This window comes from Triplophysa rosa, linkage group LG1, assembly GCF_024868665.1.
Source record: "Triplophysa rosa linkage group LG1, Trosa_1v2, whole genome shotgun sequence".
NCBI lineage: Eukaryota > Metazoa > Chordata > Actinopteri > Cypriniformes > Nemacheilidae > Triplophysa > Triplophysa rosa.
In genome coordinates, this window is record NC_079890.1 from 13840399 (window position 1) to 13857838 (window position 17440).

Sequence of the window (17440 nt, forward strand, 5' to 3'; positions counted from 1 at the left end):
TAAGATTTATTTGTTCAGAGGGACACTTTTTTTACATGTATACCTTCAGAATAAATATAAGGACGGACTTTATGTCAGCCCGTATTGTATTACATGACCATTGTATTGTCGTATGCTGCCCTCTGGTGATGTTTTTGTAATTTGACATCAAGAACCACACATTCAATCACCTCTATTTGAATAGTCAATAACTGTTTATTGAGGTTGGGTTGGACAGTTTCTGGATATGGTGCCCAGACAAGGCGGATATGACAATTAACACTATGCAGAAGATTTGCATGATGCTGTCAGTATATATGTTTGGCACTAATGTGAGTGACAGCAATATTTGGACCAAAGTCAAATAAAATGAACAACAAGACCAATAATTACTATTATTACATAGAAGTCAAAGTGCAACAAATGCAGAAAAAGTATGCTTGCTCAGCCAAGTGCAATCTTCTAAATATACAGATGCCCTTGTTGGCAACATTTGACAAAAATGTCTGAATTTATGATATTGCGAAAGCCATTCCAAAGTTCTTAAAGCAACTTCATAAAATAAAAACATAACAAAAACTGTTAGATAGCATTATATCTGTAAAATAAATAATATCTGTAAGATAGCATATGACACTCTATATTGCTTTGATGAAACAGCTTGATATATACTGTATTAATGATCAATGTTGTCAAATCATGACCACTGTTTTTTTTATATCAATCAAGACAGTGACATTACATGAGCATTACCGCATTCAAATATCTATATTCCTATACAACTGTATTTTGTTATTGCTAACATCAATATATCTCTCTGGACTATCATAATATTTTATAGCTATAAACTGTACTATTAACAATAGACATAAGCACTGATATTGTCAGAGAGAATAACAGTCAATTTTAAACCACAGAACACAGGGTGGGAGGAGGGGGTCTAGGACATGCACAAGGAGATTTCATGTTGTGGAAGAGATATGTTGGCCTCTCACTTGACAAGAAGCTTTAGAGCAGCCGTCATTCAGACCCGTACACAAGCTCTCAAAGTTATTTATCATTTATAGCTAATATTCTAGATATTTTTATTTCATTTGATATTTTTTAAGTATCAACATTAGTCTAGACGTATTCAAAGGCCGAATGCCTAATGACAACCTATTATTTTGTGTGGTCAAAGACCTGCCAATCACTGTGTCTCATTACAACTCTCAGTCAGATCTTACAAAATGTTACTACAACTGTAGATAAATGGTACTGGACAAATACATTGATATAGTTAGTGACAACAGGCTGACTGGTTAAGGCATAAACAGACTACCGTAAATTCAGTATGTAAATAATAAACATGAAAATGCAAACTGGGACAGGTGACCATAATACATTCACACTGTAAAATACAAAATAATAATAATAATCCAGATTCACAGGCAAAATGGAAATATATGCAGCTCCACAAACGTTATAAATACAAACAAATAAATTCTCTGATATAAGCAAACTAAAAACACTTCACATGATTTTGGATACTTGATGCAAACATGCAAATAACTTAAATAGAAAAAGACACAAATAATACAATAAATATGTGAAACGAGTGGCTTTTGTAACCCTGTATTCTTCCCTTCACATCTTCCCTGTGCTTTCCTACATCATCCTCCCTCTGCATCAGAGGGGGTGAAGGTGGGGCCGGAGAGATGGCTGACACAGCAGGCTGTCATTTAAAATGAGCACTAAGTAAATTACTCTTCCTCCATTATCGTAATGAGAATCCATTCCCATCAAGAGAGGGAGACAGCGAAGGAAAAAAAATGATATTGACCCTTTGGCACACAGACAGCATTAGTCATACTCACCTTGCCCGCTGTTTCTTTCTAATATAAAATTCTCAAACATAAAATTCCCATATGAAGTCTAAACAAAGGTGAGGTGTTATTCAAGAGTGGTTTTCTATATGTAGACACATATACTGGCTTATGTTAAGTAGTGGGTGTAAGGTAAACATTCTCTCTCTCACACACACAAATAGTCATGCTGTGGGCATTAGAATGCATGCAATGTGTGATCAAACATTTAAGTACATTTAAACACACACACTCACCCACACACACAGAGACACGAGTCAATACACTTGGCCAGTATACATGAATTAGCTCCTGATTCCTGCATGAAGTATTAGTATATTGAGTTAGCCCACAGTCAGAAAGCAGAGACGGCAGACACACACAATAAACATTCACACAATAACCAGGACAAAGGGGCACAGAAAAAGCGTAATAGATGTGGACAGATAAACACATGGTGAAGCAGCCTATAAGGATAGGACAAAAAAAAGAAAACCTTTAAAAGTCCTGAGGACCAGAGTGAATAAAGGTTTCCAGGTTCGAGTGGAAAAAGACAGACGTGCACACTCACTTGTCAGAGGTAATAACGCATATATATATATATATATATACAGTATATATATATATTTATATTTGATGACCATAGCACTTAATAATCTCTCATAGCAGCTTGTGTGTGTGTATTGTGTAAACACAAATTATAATTGTGATAAGAACAACAATCTACAGGAAAATAAAACTGAACCTGAAAATGCAACATTCACAAATTCATTCTCATGCTTAGAGATATTAATGAATGGAAAGGTTTCATTTAGCTTTGGCAACCATTGTCATTCTGAAAAGAAAATATTAAGAAATATGGTCATCAGTCTTTTGCTTTCTTTGATCTGCGCTCTTACATTTATGTCAGATTGATCTAGAGATCTGCACAGCGCTCTTGCTTGCTGTAATGGTCGAACTGGCTCTTCCAGTGCATCATGTAAGAGCTCCAGCGGTGGAACTCCACTTTCCATTGTTGTTCAACATCATCAACGTTGTCTGGTAAGGGCAGAAAAAGAAGAGTAAGTGGATTATAGATGACCTGAGGTTTGACAGAAAGACACCAAGGGTTAAAGGGATAGTTCACCCAAAAACAAAATTTCTGTCATGAGTTACTCACTCTCTAGTTGTTCCAAACCTGTATAATTTTTTTGTTTGGCTTAACATAAAGAAAGATATTTGGTTGAATGCTTGTAACCAAACAGTTCTGACCCCATTGACTACCATAGTAGGAAAAATGACAATGGTAGTCAAAAGTGCCCCAGAACTGTTTGCTGTCCTACATTCTTCAAAATATCTTTTTTCTTTTGTGTTCAACAGAACAAAAAAAAACATTATAAAGTATTTTTTCCTACTATGGTAGTCAATAGGGTTCAAGAACTGTTATAAGCAAGAACGGTTATAAGCATTCTTCCAAATATCTTCCTCTGTGTTCATCAGAACAAAGACATTTATACAGATTTGGAACAACTCGAAGGTGAAATTTTTTTCCCTTTAAAATATGGGCGTGAAGATATAAAGGAGAGAAAAAGGTTAATTTAAAAAACTAAATAATCCATTAAACTACTATTCAGCAGTACCACAATTCGCTCAAATATTTGCTCAGCTATTTAACAGAGCTTTGGCCAAAGGCCCACACGTCACATGTCACTACAGGCAGGCTTGCACAACACTCTCAATGTTTATTGCTTCATTTTCTGGTTTACTTCCACAACACTGTTGGCACAGGCTATTTGTTTAGATTCAGAGCAAACAGACCCATATGCCTAGACCAGGCATTTTCTTGAGAAGTAAAATGGATTGTTTATATTATGGCCAGAACTGTATGTTCTTTAAACGTCTGCCCACACACAGAAGTCTTTAAAAATTAATTGTTAATGCAAACATGTGTCTCAAACTACGACAGCCTAAATGGTGTAAGGGTAGTAAGGTAGACAACGAGAACCTAAAAGCAAGCTCTCACTATGCAACTTTTGGTTGGATTTTGCTGTCAGAGACAGATTTCTAAGGTCTGCGTCAAAACCCCCGGAACGCTGCCAAATTAGTACTTGTTGCATTTAGTGAGTATGAGAACACCAGTGGCAGTCACAGGCGCTGCAATATTTTATCAAAAACCTGTTTGATATGATTGGCATTGTGTGTGCGATGCAATGACAATGTGGAACTAATCCAGTCAATCACAGTGTAGGCGTTGTAACTGTAGAAAGCTTGATCAAGTTATCACGTGGAGGAATTAAAAGTTGCTGTCATATATTCATTAACAATGCATGTGAAATGGCTCATATAAAGGATGTAAAACTCTAACTATAGAGAAGGAACAAGTATAATAAAATATAGAAAAGGTTTCAACGCGTCATACGCCATCCCTGTAGGTTTCAGAATTTCACCAACAGATTTGCCAATGCCATTTATGTTTAAATGTTTATTCTAGAGGTGCACCGATTGACCGGCCAGAGATCGGAATCGGCCGGTTTTTCATATGATCGGCCCGGCCGGTCAGTCTCACGTCTCGCCGATTCCAAGCCGATCTTCTGTTGCGCGTGATGCGGGCAAGAACGTCACAGCCGTCAGTACACTCAAAGCCGCAAGTAAACATGTAAACGTGCGCGCGCACAGCCTGTCTTTCACGGCTCGTTTATACTCGCATGTGGGTCCACCGGACCGCGAGTCTCTGCTGACTGACGCGCATCTCTCATGTCCGCTGACTGCACGCGCGTGCACACGCATCATGTACTGTACCGACAAAAAGGTGCACTGTAGTTCATCTCTCGCTGCTCCGTCTACATGGGCTATGCTACAGTGATGCTATTAGCATAATGCTAAACTCTGACACATGCTAAACTCATGTTGAAGTCGTTCACTCTGTGTAAAACAAACATAAATTCCACTCAACCTGATTGCTTGTCTTACGTTAAAACTGTGGTCATTTCACCTAGGCAAAATGACATTCAACACGACTTCTACTTGTTTTTAAAAATCCAAAATATAAAAAAATGAATAAATCAACCAAATATATGTGATATATATCTGATTGAGTTCTTCACTAACACAAAAAACTGCAAATACATATACATCTTTAGAGTAGAATTCACTCATAAGATTTTTAACTTTTTTATTGAAGTTGCAGCAAAAATCAACCCACTTCTTTTAATCCTACAGACACAAGATAAAGACAATTTATTTAAAATTTCAGAAAAAATGAAATAAAGCAATGTTAGTTTCCTAAACGGAAACAGACGAGAATAAAGTTGAAGTATTTTATTGTTATCTTAGACTTTTGTGAGATGAGTACAAAAATGAAAAAGGTAAATTAAGTGACATGTTTAGTTATATTTTATTATTTGTACTTCTTTTCAGTCACAGAGTTCTTCAATTTAAGAGTTGTTTGGGAAAGAGAAGATTCTGCAATTTAATGCAGCTTGGAGAACTGCATTTGGGGAAATTGTAATGTTCAATCATTTATTCAATGAAAATAAAAAAAAAGTGTATTGTAGAGAAGTTAATATGGTTTTATGGTCCGTGTATCTTTTGGCCATTTGTTTTTCAGTTTGAACTTGAACAAACGGGAGTGAGAAAACGGCTCCATTTTCGTGTTTCGTTCATAAAAAAACGGAAAAACGAGAATTCGGCTTTTTTTTCGTTATCAATTTAACGTTTAAAAAACGAATAAACATCTTGAAAACTAGTTTCTCACATGTGGGCGGTATGAAACGCCCCCTTCCGCTGACTGGAAAATCAAAGGTCAGTAATCCACGTCTTCGGTTGTCCCTCGGTTCCGAATAAATAGTCCTCCGCTGCTGCACATAAAGTATGTTTCATTTATCACATTAAACAACCGTCCACAAACCGTACAGGGCAGATTATAGACTGGACTTTCTTCTGTGTTACCTAGAGCATTTCATTTAAATATTTATATCACAAATATTAATGTAGTCAGGGCCGGATTATCCAATGGGCATTATGGGCACAGGCCCAGGGGCCCATACGTGCTTGGGGCCCAAGAAAGGGGGAGAAAATGTTTTCGCTATATTCATTCTGCCGTGTGCCTCTCTGGCCGCACACACGCAAGTGCGCACACAAAACCGTGTTTCTAACGTACGCAAGTCTGTCTCTTGATTTAGTAACTTTTACAAGCCCTTTAGCAGCTTTTGTTCAGAAGCACAATGCGATAAATCAAGCGACTTTCCGACAAACTTTAGCTTTCAGTGGGAAAATGTCCCCCGCGAGCGCAAGGTCTCTCTTTCCCCGCGCAGGGATCGTCTCATTGAGCGGCAGGAAGAAGCAGCACATTCCACAGGTGACTCCTGAATGAAATGAGTACAAAACAGCATTTCCAACAACCTGTCACTGTTATCGACTGTTTGAATGTGTAAACATGAACCCATTTCGTCTGTAAATATGCACATGGTTACCATGACAGAGGCTGTGTGAAAGAATATAGCCAAAATCGCCGCTTTTTATAGAAACTGAAAAGATGTAAATGAGAACGGCTTTGTTGTGAATATAAGATATAGGTTAAGTTAGAATACCCTCACGGTTGTCTTTAAAATCTTAAAAAGGTAAGAGTTTTTTTTTACATGCATTTGGTGTGTCTTCGCCAATAATTAATTTTATATTGATGTTGATCAGGTCTATCTGCCTTAATTTACCGACTTTTAGCCTAAGTTATTAGAAAATCCAGAGTGCTTTTACATACATTGCAAAATGTTTACTTACACAGACTTGTAACAGTATTAATATTCGTTAATGCCGTTTACCATTACACGCTTACATAAGAACGTGAGTCGCGAAGTGCTTGTTACACAAATAAAGTTGAACAAATGGACAAATTACTCTTATAGTATAATCATTGACAAAGTCTGCCCTTTTATTCTTAGAAAAATGAATATGTTTATGTATGTGTGGGGGGGGGGTCTACAAGACACTTGTGCCCAGGGGCCCCTGAATTCTTAATCCGGGCCTGAATGTAGTTCGCATCCGCATCTTTCTAGCTCTCCAGGGTTAAATCTGCGTGGCAAAGCTGCGCGAGACACTGGACCACACGAAGCGGATTCATATACTTATTTTATTTCATTTCATTCAAAATTCACTGTTCTGGTTGTTGGGTTACCACATTTTTTCCCACAAGTTTGCTTCTGTGTACATTCCATCAAGTGAACCAAGACGAATTCAGAGTTTTGCTGCGTGACAAAGCTGCGCGAGACACTGGACAGTACGCAGCGGATGCATATAGGCCTACAGTGCAGTGATGTAGTCAAAGTGAAAGTGACCTATTTGTCAGATATGTTGATCAAGGTTCAGTCACTGTGTAGATTCCACAGAAAAAATCATTCAGTGTATGCTAAAGATTCTAGTATTTTATAAAACGTTTTTACTGTGATATTTAGGACTGGCACATGCGAACGATGACAACTGAGAGAAATGCTGACAAAAATACAAATTAATTAAGCCATCACGGGGTTATTATTATTATTATTAATAAATGCAGAACAACAAGCTTTAATGTGCAATTAGAACAAAAGTTTTTTCCTTTATGAAAAAAGGATACATCTAGCGCTAAATGATCAAACAAAAATAAATGCTAATTGTTTAGACTTACGGAGCCTCAATACAAATTACAACGGAACACAGCGAATTTTGAATGAAGTAAAATAAGTAGGCTATATGAATCCGCTTCGTGTTGTCCAGTGTCTCGCGCGGCTTTGCCACGCAGATTTAACCCTGGAGAGCTAGAAAGATGCGGATGCGAACTACATTAATATTTGTGATATAAAAAATTATATGAAATGCGTTAGGTTTCACGAGGAAAGTCCAGTCTAGAACCTGCCCTGTACGGTTTGTGGACGGTTGTTTAATGAGAGAAATTAAACATACTTTAAGGATCCCCACTGTACAGCAGCGGAGGACTTATTTACGTCTAAATAATAATAATAACCCATGATAGCTTAATTAATTTGTATTTTTGTCAGCATTTCTCTCATTGTCATCGTTCGCATGTGCCAGTCGTAAATAACACAGTAAAACGTTTTATAAAATACTAGAATCTTTAGCATACACTGAATGATTTTTATTGTGGAATCTAAACAGTGACTGAGCCTTGATCAACATATCGGTCACTTTCACTTTGACTACATCACTGCACTGTATCCGCTGTCCAGTGTCTTGCGCAGCTTTGTCACGCAGCAAAACTCTGAATTCGTCTTGGTTCACTTGATGGAATGTACACAGAAGCAAACTTGTGGAAAAAATATGTTAACCCGACAACCACCAACACAGCGAATTTTGAATGAAATAAAATAAGTATATGAATCCGCTTCGTGCGGTCCAGTGTCTCGCGCAGCTTTGCCACGCAGATTTAACCCTGGCGAGAAAGATGCGGATGCGAATTACATTAATATTTGTGATATAAATATTTATATGAAATGCGCTAGGTTGCACAGAAGAAAGTCCAGTCTATAATCTGCCCTGTACGATTTGTGGACGGTTGTTTAATGTGAGCAATGAAACATACTTTATGTTCAGCAGCGGAGGACTATTTATTCGGAACCGAGGGACAACCGAAGACGTCGCTTACTGACCTTTGATTTGCCAATCAGCGGAAGGGGTCGTTTCATACCGCCCACATGTGAGAAACTAGTTTTCAAGTTGTTTATTCGTTTTTTAAACGTTAGGTTGAAAACGAAAAAAAGCCGAATTCTCGTTTTTCCGTTTTTTTGATTAACGAAAAACGAAAATGGCGCCGTTTTCTCACTCCCGTTTGTTCAAGTTCAAACTGAAAAACAAATGGCCAAAAGATACACGGACCTTTCACTTGTAATAAAATCGGAAATCGGAATCGGCAAAGAAAATTGCAATCGGTGCATCTCTAGTTTATTCATTGTTGGTTCTGACTGTTCCTTGACCAAATGTCTTACCCTTTGTTTGCATTGTGTTGTGTAGCATGCAAGTTGCTACAACAAGATAAAGGATGTCAAGAAACCTTGTTGTGTAGTTTGAGCACGACAGCGATTCAGGTAGTCTCAAAGTTCCATAGTGTGAGCTTGCTTTAGCATTTATGATGAATTTTCCTCTCCTAGACAGCAATACATTTCAATGATCCATCCATAAAACAAGTCTGCAGTTTCTCACCTTCAAACTAAACTGAGCATTCTTATTAGTCTTAAAAGCTACATAAAACATAAAAGCTTTGTTTAAATACATGAAAGACTATACTGGCAAAGACGGTTCATTACCTGTGATGTTAAGCAGTCGAGGAAGGAAGCGGTTCCACAGAGCACAAGTCTGTGTTCTCAGACCCTTGTGCACCTTCATTGGCTCGGTGTTCAAGCCCACATGCTTTTGCTCAGACGCTGTAAACTGAGGCCACCTCTTCCTACTGTCTATGGTGCCATCAGTGTTCATGTTAGGATTACTTCACGGGGAGAGATAAAAAAGAGGGCATTGAGTTTACTTTCAAGGCAATATACTATAAATTCAGTGGGTGTTGTAGCTTCTGTTATATCGTTACCTATGTTTTTATCTCTTACCCAGTGCGTGCGAAATTGGCCCAGTATCTCATCATACGTCGGCTAAGTTTCTCTTCTTCTGCCGTGTAATTCAGCCTTTTCTCTAAAGGTAGGCCAAACATGAACTCAATCTCATACCCATGCAATACACCCATCCACTCAGGCCAGGCCAGGTTTGAGGCTCGATGGTCAAACAGGTAAAGATACACAGCACCTAAGGACAAGGAGGTGTATAGAAAGTTATCACATTTAAGGTGTATTTGCTCGCCCTTGTTTATTCCAGTGGTCTTGGATTGGAATAAACTGTGGACTAGATTTTAGCAGCTTGAATGAAATGCTACACACAGTTGATGTTGCATGTGATAACAACATGGAGGGGCCATTCATTTTTCATCTTATGCGAGTACATTATTTTAATAATATCTGTCAATTGTTCTCTGTGTAAAATATTTTAATAGTGCCACTTTTCTAATTGCTCCCATGACCCTCAGCCTTTCAATTATATTCCAAATCCTTAACCAATATGATACATCACCTCTTTGTTAGTCAACTAGTAATACTTCTAGTCAACTAGTAATAATTCTACTCAAACTAGAAGTATTCCAAAGTTACTGCTGTAATACTATGGCATTACCATGAGAGTTGCCACTGTTGTAGCCTGTTGGTCCAGAGTTTCCCCATCCCAGTGACCCTGGTAGTGCTCCTGGCTGGATATGGAGACCAGTGTGCTGGGCATGGAGACCAGTGTGCTGGGCATACATTTTTGCAAAAGTCTGTAGAGGACAGATAACATTTTGATCTCCTACAATATCATCCATGGCATCACGATTCTTTTGAGGGTTGTTCTCATCCATCCAGTCCGTATACTGAAGTACAACAGCCTCCAAGCCAATTTCATTAGCATGAGGAACCCCCATCTTCACACCTTCTAGGAAGTCCTCTCGTGAAATCAAACTCTCGTTGTCTTTGCTGAACCCTGGTGCACCGTACACTAAGAAATAAGATCCTTCGTCCTGATTCACACCCATCAGGACCTGAGTGTATTTGAAGTTCCCTGAGCTGAGCATGGCTTCGGGGTTGTCGGGGAGGAACACCCCATCTATGACAGGTACAAAGGAAAAGCGAAACAGGCTGCTATAGGGGAGTACTTGCCATTCTTGATCAATGAGTTCTTGTGGATTCTTGTTCCTCAGGCAGTCGATCAGCTCAGTGTCATTACCTTCACCGCAGCCAACGAGCTTGCCCAGCATGGTGGCCCTCCGACGGGCCTCATCAAAGTTAACAGTAGCCCAGGGTGCGTTAGGAACACCACTCTGCATTATGGCACGTGTGAATAAATGCCGACTGTCTGGTGACAGAAGATGCATGCCCACTGAGGCTCCACCAGCACTTTCTCCAAAAATGGTGACCTGTTTTGGGTTACCTCCAAAAAAGTGAATGTTATCTTGTACCCACTGGAGGGCCATCCTCTGGTCAAGGAGACCAACATTTCCCGGTGCCTCTGACGAACCATTAAGTGTAAGGAATCCAAAAGCAGCGACACGGTAGTTCATAGATACAACCACTACTTTTTCAGAGTATGCCAAGTACCGGCCATCATAAACATCAAGAGAAGAGGAACCACTGTAGAAGCCACCACCGTATATCCAAACCATCACTGTGAGGTTCTGTGGCCTAGGGGAAGGAGGCACCCACACGTTAAGGTAAAGGCAGTCCTCGTTCATCATTCTGTTGGGGTTCCACATCTCAATGCCCGGAAAGCCTGGGTGAGAGGTGTCTACAGACTGATAACAGGCATTTGGGTAGTCTCTTGCCTCCAAGACACCATTCCATGGCTTTTTGGGCTCTGCTGGCCTGAAACGTCTCTTCCCAAGCGGAGGCTCAACATATGGGATGCCCAAGAAAGCGACCACATGATTCCGGTCTGGAACAGGCAAGCGTACACCTTGCACACGGCCCAACCTTGTTGTTACAGTGAGGTCAGATTCGCTTTGTGCGAGACAGCAGTGGAAAAGGAACGTGAGGAGCACAGAGGGCAGTAGAAAAATGTCTGAAGTCTTCATGATGTCTTTTCCTTTTTTTTATTAGGGAAGTTTTGCTCTCACTGTGAGCTAAGCTCAGAATTATCTGTGAATGAAAAACAGAAAATGGGATGAGACAACAAAATTGGTTTCCAGGAAAAGATGCGTATAAAGAGGGTTTTGGTTAAGAAGAAACCATATACAGTAGATGAAGAAAGACGACTGAACAACTAACCAGATGTGATGCAATACAGTGACAGGCAGTAAATGTTATCTCTTCTGGTTTTGCCCTAATTTATAAGTCACTAGGTTTCAACCTCTGCTGTGTCACACCAAGTCACCCTTCCCACACCCAAAACTCATTAGACCTGTTACACATCAGTCCTCATGTAGAAAGTACATTTAGTTTGTTTGTTTACTTTGATTAAACTGAAGGGATTAGGCATACATTTTGATTAAACTGAAGGGATTAGGCATACATTTTGGATTGATTTCAGTTTGGACAGAAAAATCGCCTGTTGCTGGAATCGGCGCGTTGTTGTGCCTTGTTAAGGCAAGTTGTGTGACAGTAAGACAGACCGTTGACAGAGATTTATAGGCCAAACAGGCAATGAAAAAGTGGCAAGCCAAAAAGTGATTAATATGAACAGATATAATGCAACATGAATGACTCTAGTCTGATGGGCTTTTTCTGCACATTAATCTTACTTCTAGGACCCACAAATGCACTTTTGGCATGAATGTTTATGTTTCACGTGTTGCCTGGTTGCCATGATGACTGGATTAGTTCTGGGGGCACAGTTAGGAAGCACATGAATTTGACTGCAGCTGTGTGTCTGTTTAAATGAGGCTATTTCTGTTCCCCTGCCTCTTTTGCTTATATGGGGTTCTATTTTTGAGGGTGTCACTTCTTCCATTTGTCCATCTGCCTCACTTTCCATCTAACCCTTTCTCGCAACGTGTGCTACACAAAGAGTCACGTAAGTGTAGACTCTGCTTTAGCAACCTAGATTTTAGACAAACAAAGTGTATATTTTTAGAACAGTGTTAGGCTTTTGTTTGTCCCAAAAGGTACTGTGGGTCAATGCATCGTATAAAATATCATACTAAAGGAGAGGTTGCCAAACTTTATGGCTAATAAAACAATCTATTGGCTATTTTAGACAACAAGAAAGATTATATTGGAATTAATGGTGAAAAACGGCTTGAGGGTATGCAATGCAATTGATCAGTCACAGCCTCTCAACAGATTTATTATTATCTTGAAAGACAGCTGCTTGCCGGAAATGGGGGGCAAGGGCAGCTGTAAGCATTGGGGATAGACTGCAGAGGGGAAGAGGCTGCTTAAATTAGATCCTGGAATCCATGTGTGAAGTTCACTGAGGAGTTTACTTTTTAGTTTGAGATTTATCACTCACCTTTGTAACTTTTTCAGAAATGCTTTTGTGTGTGGTACACTGTAAAAAATGATTCTGTGTGGTAGTAGATTTCATGAAATTAATTGAGTAAACTTGATTTAATACAATTGTGTTCTTGTTTTTTTAACCAAAATTTAAGTTAAAATTATAGAAATATCTTGGAATTCTAAATGCACAAATAATTGAGTGAATTCAACTTAATTTTATCATGTTCAACCAACTTAAAATTGTATAAAGGATCTTTATTTAATTATTTTGTGGTGGAACTACATTAATTATTTAAGTTAATTTCCCTAACTGAGCAGTGAATTTAGAGTTCCCAGCATGCTCTGCTTGCGACAGCATTAGGGGAGTCATTTTTGTGAAAAAGTGCTATTTTATGTGCTTTAGAATAAAATGAAAGACTTGATGGTGTTTATTGTTCAGTTGTCTTTAAGATTTAGAAGATATTCTGTTTGTATTTCTGAGTTTCGTGGTTACCATCTTTCAGAAGAGTGGTGCTTGTTCTTAGGTTGTGGGAGAGCTCAAGCTGTTTGTTTTTTCACTCAGTGACAAGTAATGCTGCTAATGTCAGTACTGAGTCAACTCTCAGCTTACTTGTACATCATATATGTTATAAACAATAATAAATGTTAAACTGAACTTAAAAAAGATCAAGAAGTTATCTCCAATGCTCAAATTAGTATTTCTTCTTGATTTTTTAAAGTTTATCATGTGACCTGCTTAAATATTTTAGGTAATTTTACTTGATTTATTCGTGGAATATTGCGTTAAAAATATGCTTTAAAGTACTTAAAAATATTTTGTGTAAGTAAGTAAATAGCTGTGTCATTTTTTACAGTGTAGGATTAGGCCCAATCAAAGCTTTGACAATTTTATGAGAAACCATTAAGCACATCTAGGCTAGTCTTTCTCTGCATTTGTCACAATCATTGCCAGCAAACTCTGTAGCCATGGAAATTATGCCCTGCATTATCCATCCTCTCCTGTTTGTACATTGTGTTTTCACTAGTAATTACAATAAATGTTTTTCCAATGCTTCTCTCTTTAATTAGTTATAGTTATTATTTTCTTCTTTTACAAAATAAATGAAAAAATAAACACAGGAACAGAAACACACACTAACAATAGAGACAGTTTCCATTTGTAATGCAGTAAAATAAGTAAAACGAACTTAACTAGATAACTATGACGCATGAATTATTGTTTGAGGTATCAATGAGGTTAACTTGCATGTCAGTGAAAGCAAGATTAAAACAAAAACAACACTGTCTATTTATTGCGCCCACCATGCCGTGACCGACAGACATTTAAAAAAGGACTATTTGAAGTGCGCTACCGAGACAGATGGTATTTTCCGCTCCGTAGTTTGGCCGTCTAATATTTCACGAGAGCTAGCATGTGCCAACAAATCTACACTCTATTATTATCATCATAATCACATCTACAACCATATATTTGATCGAACAATCACATAGCCTATACAAAGTAGTGTGCAAGCTACAACAAAACATTATGTTAACATTAATTGTCACAGTTAATTGAGAGATGGCTCACAAGTGGATTATCTTAAATGCATCAACATAAGATGCGTCTCGTAGCAGCTGTGTGGATATGTAATCATAATAACAGTTAACAATAAACAAAACGAACCATTTTATCCACGTCAAAATGCAATGAGAAATGTGAACGTTTTGCATTAAATAACAGTCATTATCATGCTTTGGGATACACTCATTGGCGTAATTTGCGGGTGGGACATGTACCAACCACTTTTTGGCAGAAATTAAGAAATGCTTGCAGAAGTGTATTGTGTATTGTTTATGGGCCATTAACATCTTAAACCCACGGAAAAATCAGGATGCGCCGCGATTCCAGAAGCGCGGCCAACTATGAAATGCGTGCATCATCCGCTTGCTTGTGCATCCAGTATAGGCCTACAAGAACAAAAACGCGTAAGTCAATGAACAAGTGACATTTTTAGCCATAGGAATAAACTGATTTGAATTGTAATGCACCGCAACAGCCAAGTGACCTTCCCCAAATGACAGGTTGGGAACCACATAGGAGAGCTGGAGTCGAAATGCTGAGTAGCCAATGGACGGACCGCCCACTATAGCCTATATGATAAATATTCCCAACGATTTATTGCAGACAAAATTGATCACCACCACTTTTCAAAACAAAGTTATGCCACTGGATGCACTAAAAACAGACATTCTGGTATGTTTGTAAATAAGGAATTCAGCGTTATGTACAAGCAAGACTGGGACACTCGGGTATGAACGAGTCTTTAACGTTAACCTTTAACGTGGTGGTGGAAAATCAAAGGAGACTGTAAGGTTACAGACTTAATTTTAGTGAACAGGTTACAGGTAACAGACTTCATTTTAGAGAACCGGGGCTTCTGAGTGCGCGTGCGTGCATGTACGCTCGAGCGCACGCACCAATTCTTTCTCCAGCACGTCAATTTTTCCAAACCATATAATATCACTATTAAATGCACGCGCATCCTACAAGTACGATGTTCGTTATTGTTTGCTTGTTTTATCGTGACGAGCCGTTGCCACGATTCTGTCTTTAACTGTAATATTAAGCGGACGCCGTCAGATAACCAGCAAATAAATCCAGCGACAAATATCATTGCAATTATGCAACATTACAAAAACACACCATACGTGTTAGCGTGCATTATAAGAAAATGCATTAATCGACATATAACATTGGCCTATAATAAACGTGGTATATTTTTAATTAAAAGCTTTGCTGAACCATTCGCTATGCAGGACTGTGTAATGATAATAAAACAATAATAACAACATCAGACTAATTATATTTCAACATAACAAACGCTTCAAAATCATACTGCATACATAGATCTGCAAACAATATAAACTGCAGTTTTGCAAAATGATCCTTTTCACATCTTTAAGAAATAAGAATGTACAAAATACCCTCATAGGCGTCAGTGTATCGTTAAATGCGCTGCAAAACGAAACGAACACGAGACGCGCAGAAGCCAAATGAATACACACTAAACTCTCAGTCTCTATTTTATTTTGCGTGTTGGAACAGTCCGCCCTTCTTACTATCCGAGTAATACCACATCGAAGCCAGTACCTGGCGATTCCCGTTCCCAAGCCGGCTTTGCGTCAGTGCCGCTCCCCCGGGCTCTTCCCCTCCTCTCCTTGTCCTTCAACGAAGACAGCCAGATTTTGGTGCCGTGCAGCGGACCGATAAGCAAAGCACCGAGACAGGGGATGTATGGAGAAGTGAAAGGTAGTCTCGTCTGTCTGGTTTGAACGATTGATCTAGCCTCTGACGGAACTAGGCAAAGACAGATCCGTGTTGTGATCCGTGCTGCTGTACTGTGTCGATAGGGGGAGACTCTTTATAATAACCATAATCGGCTGAAAAAACAAACAAACTGTTGTAGAGATCTCGCGAGAATTACCGCCACTGCTGTCCTCGCGACTGTCCTGCTTTGCACAAACGTGATTCACATTATTGTTTTATATCAGCATGTAAGTAAATACCACACATGCAAAACAAATTAATTTTGTTTACTTTGAACACAGAATTCCACCTAAACTGCTCCAAATTTGTTTAAGTAGGCTATATACTAGACCTATACCTATCTTTTATTATAGGCTTATTGTTTAATCATAGATTAAATTTAGCAAGAGTTCATAAAAGGCAAAGAAGAGTGAAAATAGAGAAGGTCTGCTGATATTTCATTAAAATTAAAAGCTGATTTTCTAAATAAATACAGATGCTGGGTGTTTGCGTTTGCAGGCCACCTGATTAATAAAAACAAATGCTATTTGTATTGCTTCAGTGTTCTTATAAATGATCAGAGAGACAAAGTAAAACCTCAGTCAGGCAAAAGTCTATCATCATAAACCTAATCTTGCTGGTCTTCAGATGGAAAGAGTTACTGTAGATTTACACCACCCTACTTAATGTTATTAGCTAGATTGCTGTATTCCATCTAGTGTAGATGATGTAATCTTTGAGTCGATCTGCTCTAAACTGGAGTAAATCCATTGAGAAGCTCAGTCCTACTCACAGCATTCTCTGTAATACAGTATTGACAAACATACCAAAGCTAACAGGTTGTATAGTTGAAGGCCCCCCGAAAAGTGTTTAGCTGTGCTAAGCCTTGCATATTGTGTTACAAGTATGGCAGACATGATTTACCATTGATTCACACAGTGCTTTTTTCTCAACCACATAAAATATTTTCTTTTGGTAAAAAAAACATTCGTCTCCCTAGAGCTTTGCTTAGTCTGTAAATACAGAATTGCATTGCACCATTTTAAATGCTACTCCAAATCGTGTAAATCCATCTTCCTCTGTGTCGGTTCTGCATTCTAAGCCAAGTAGAGAGTAAAAAAACTGCAGCCAACAGACAGAAAAGCACAGAGCGATGGGTGGAAAAAAGCCTTGTCAGAGCAATCAATAAGGGCAGTTAAAAGCATCTGTTTGCTGAGCTCAAGCTATTATCTAATTGCTGGCCTACTGGTGATTGCATGGACACATTAATCTCTCTCCCTCTCCTGCTCACTCTCTCTCTCTCTCTCTCTCTCTCTCTCTCTCTCTCTCTCTCTCTCTCTCTCTCTCTCTCTCTCTCT

The 17440-nt window shown here is 38.7% G+C and overlaps 1 protein-coding gene across 1 annotated transcript; it reads right to left on the bottom strand.

The window, feature by feature from the left end:
• Positions 1-173: 173 nt before the first annotated feature.
• On the bottom strand, positions 174-16200 carry ache (acetylcholinesterase). Its single transcript, XM_057332492.1, has 5 exons — positions 15927-16200; positions 10002-11494; positions 9389-9581; positions 9095-9273; positions 174-2861 (listed from the first exon to the last, which is right to left on the bottom strand). The coding sequence occupies exons 2-5, from the start codon at positions 11428-11430 to the stop codon at positions 2740-2742; spliced, it is 1923 nt and encodes a 640-aa protein (XP_057188475.1). The 5' UTR covers positions 11431-11494; positions 15927-16200; the 3' UTR covers positions 174-2739.
• Positions 16201-17440: the final 1240 nt, after the last annotated feature.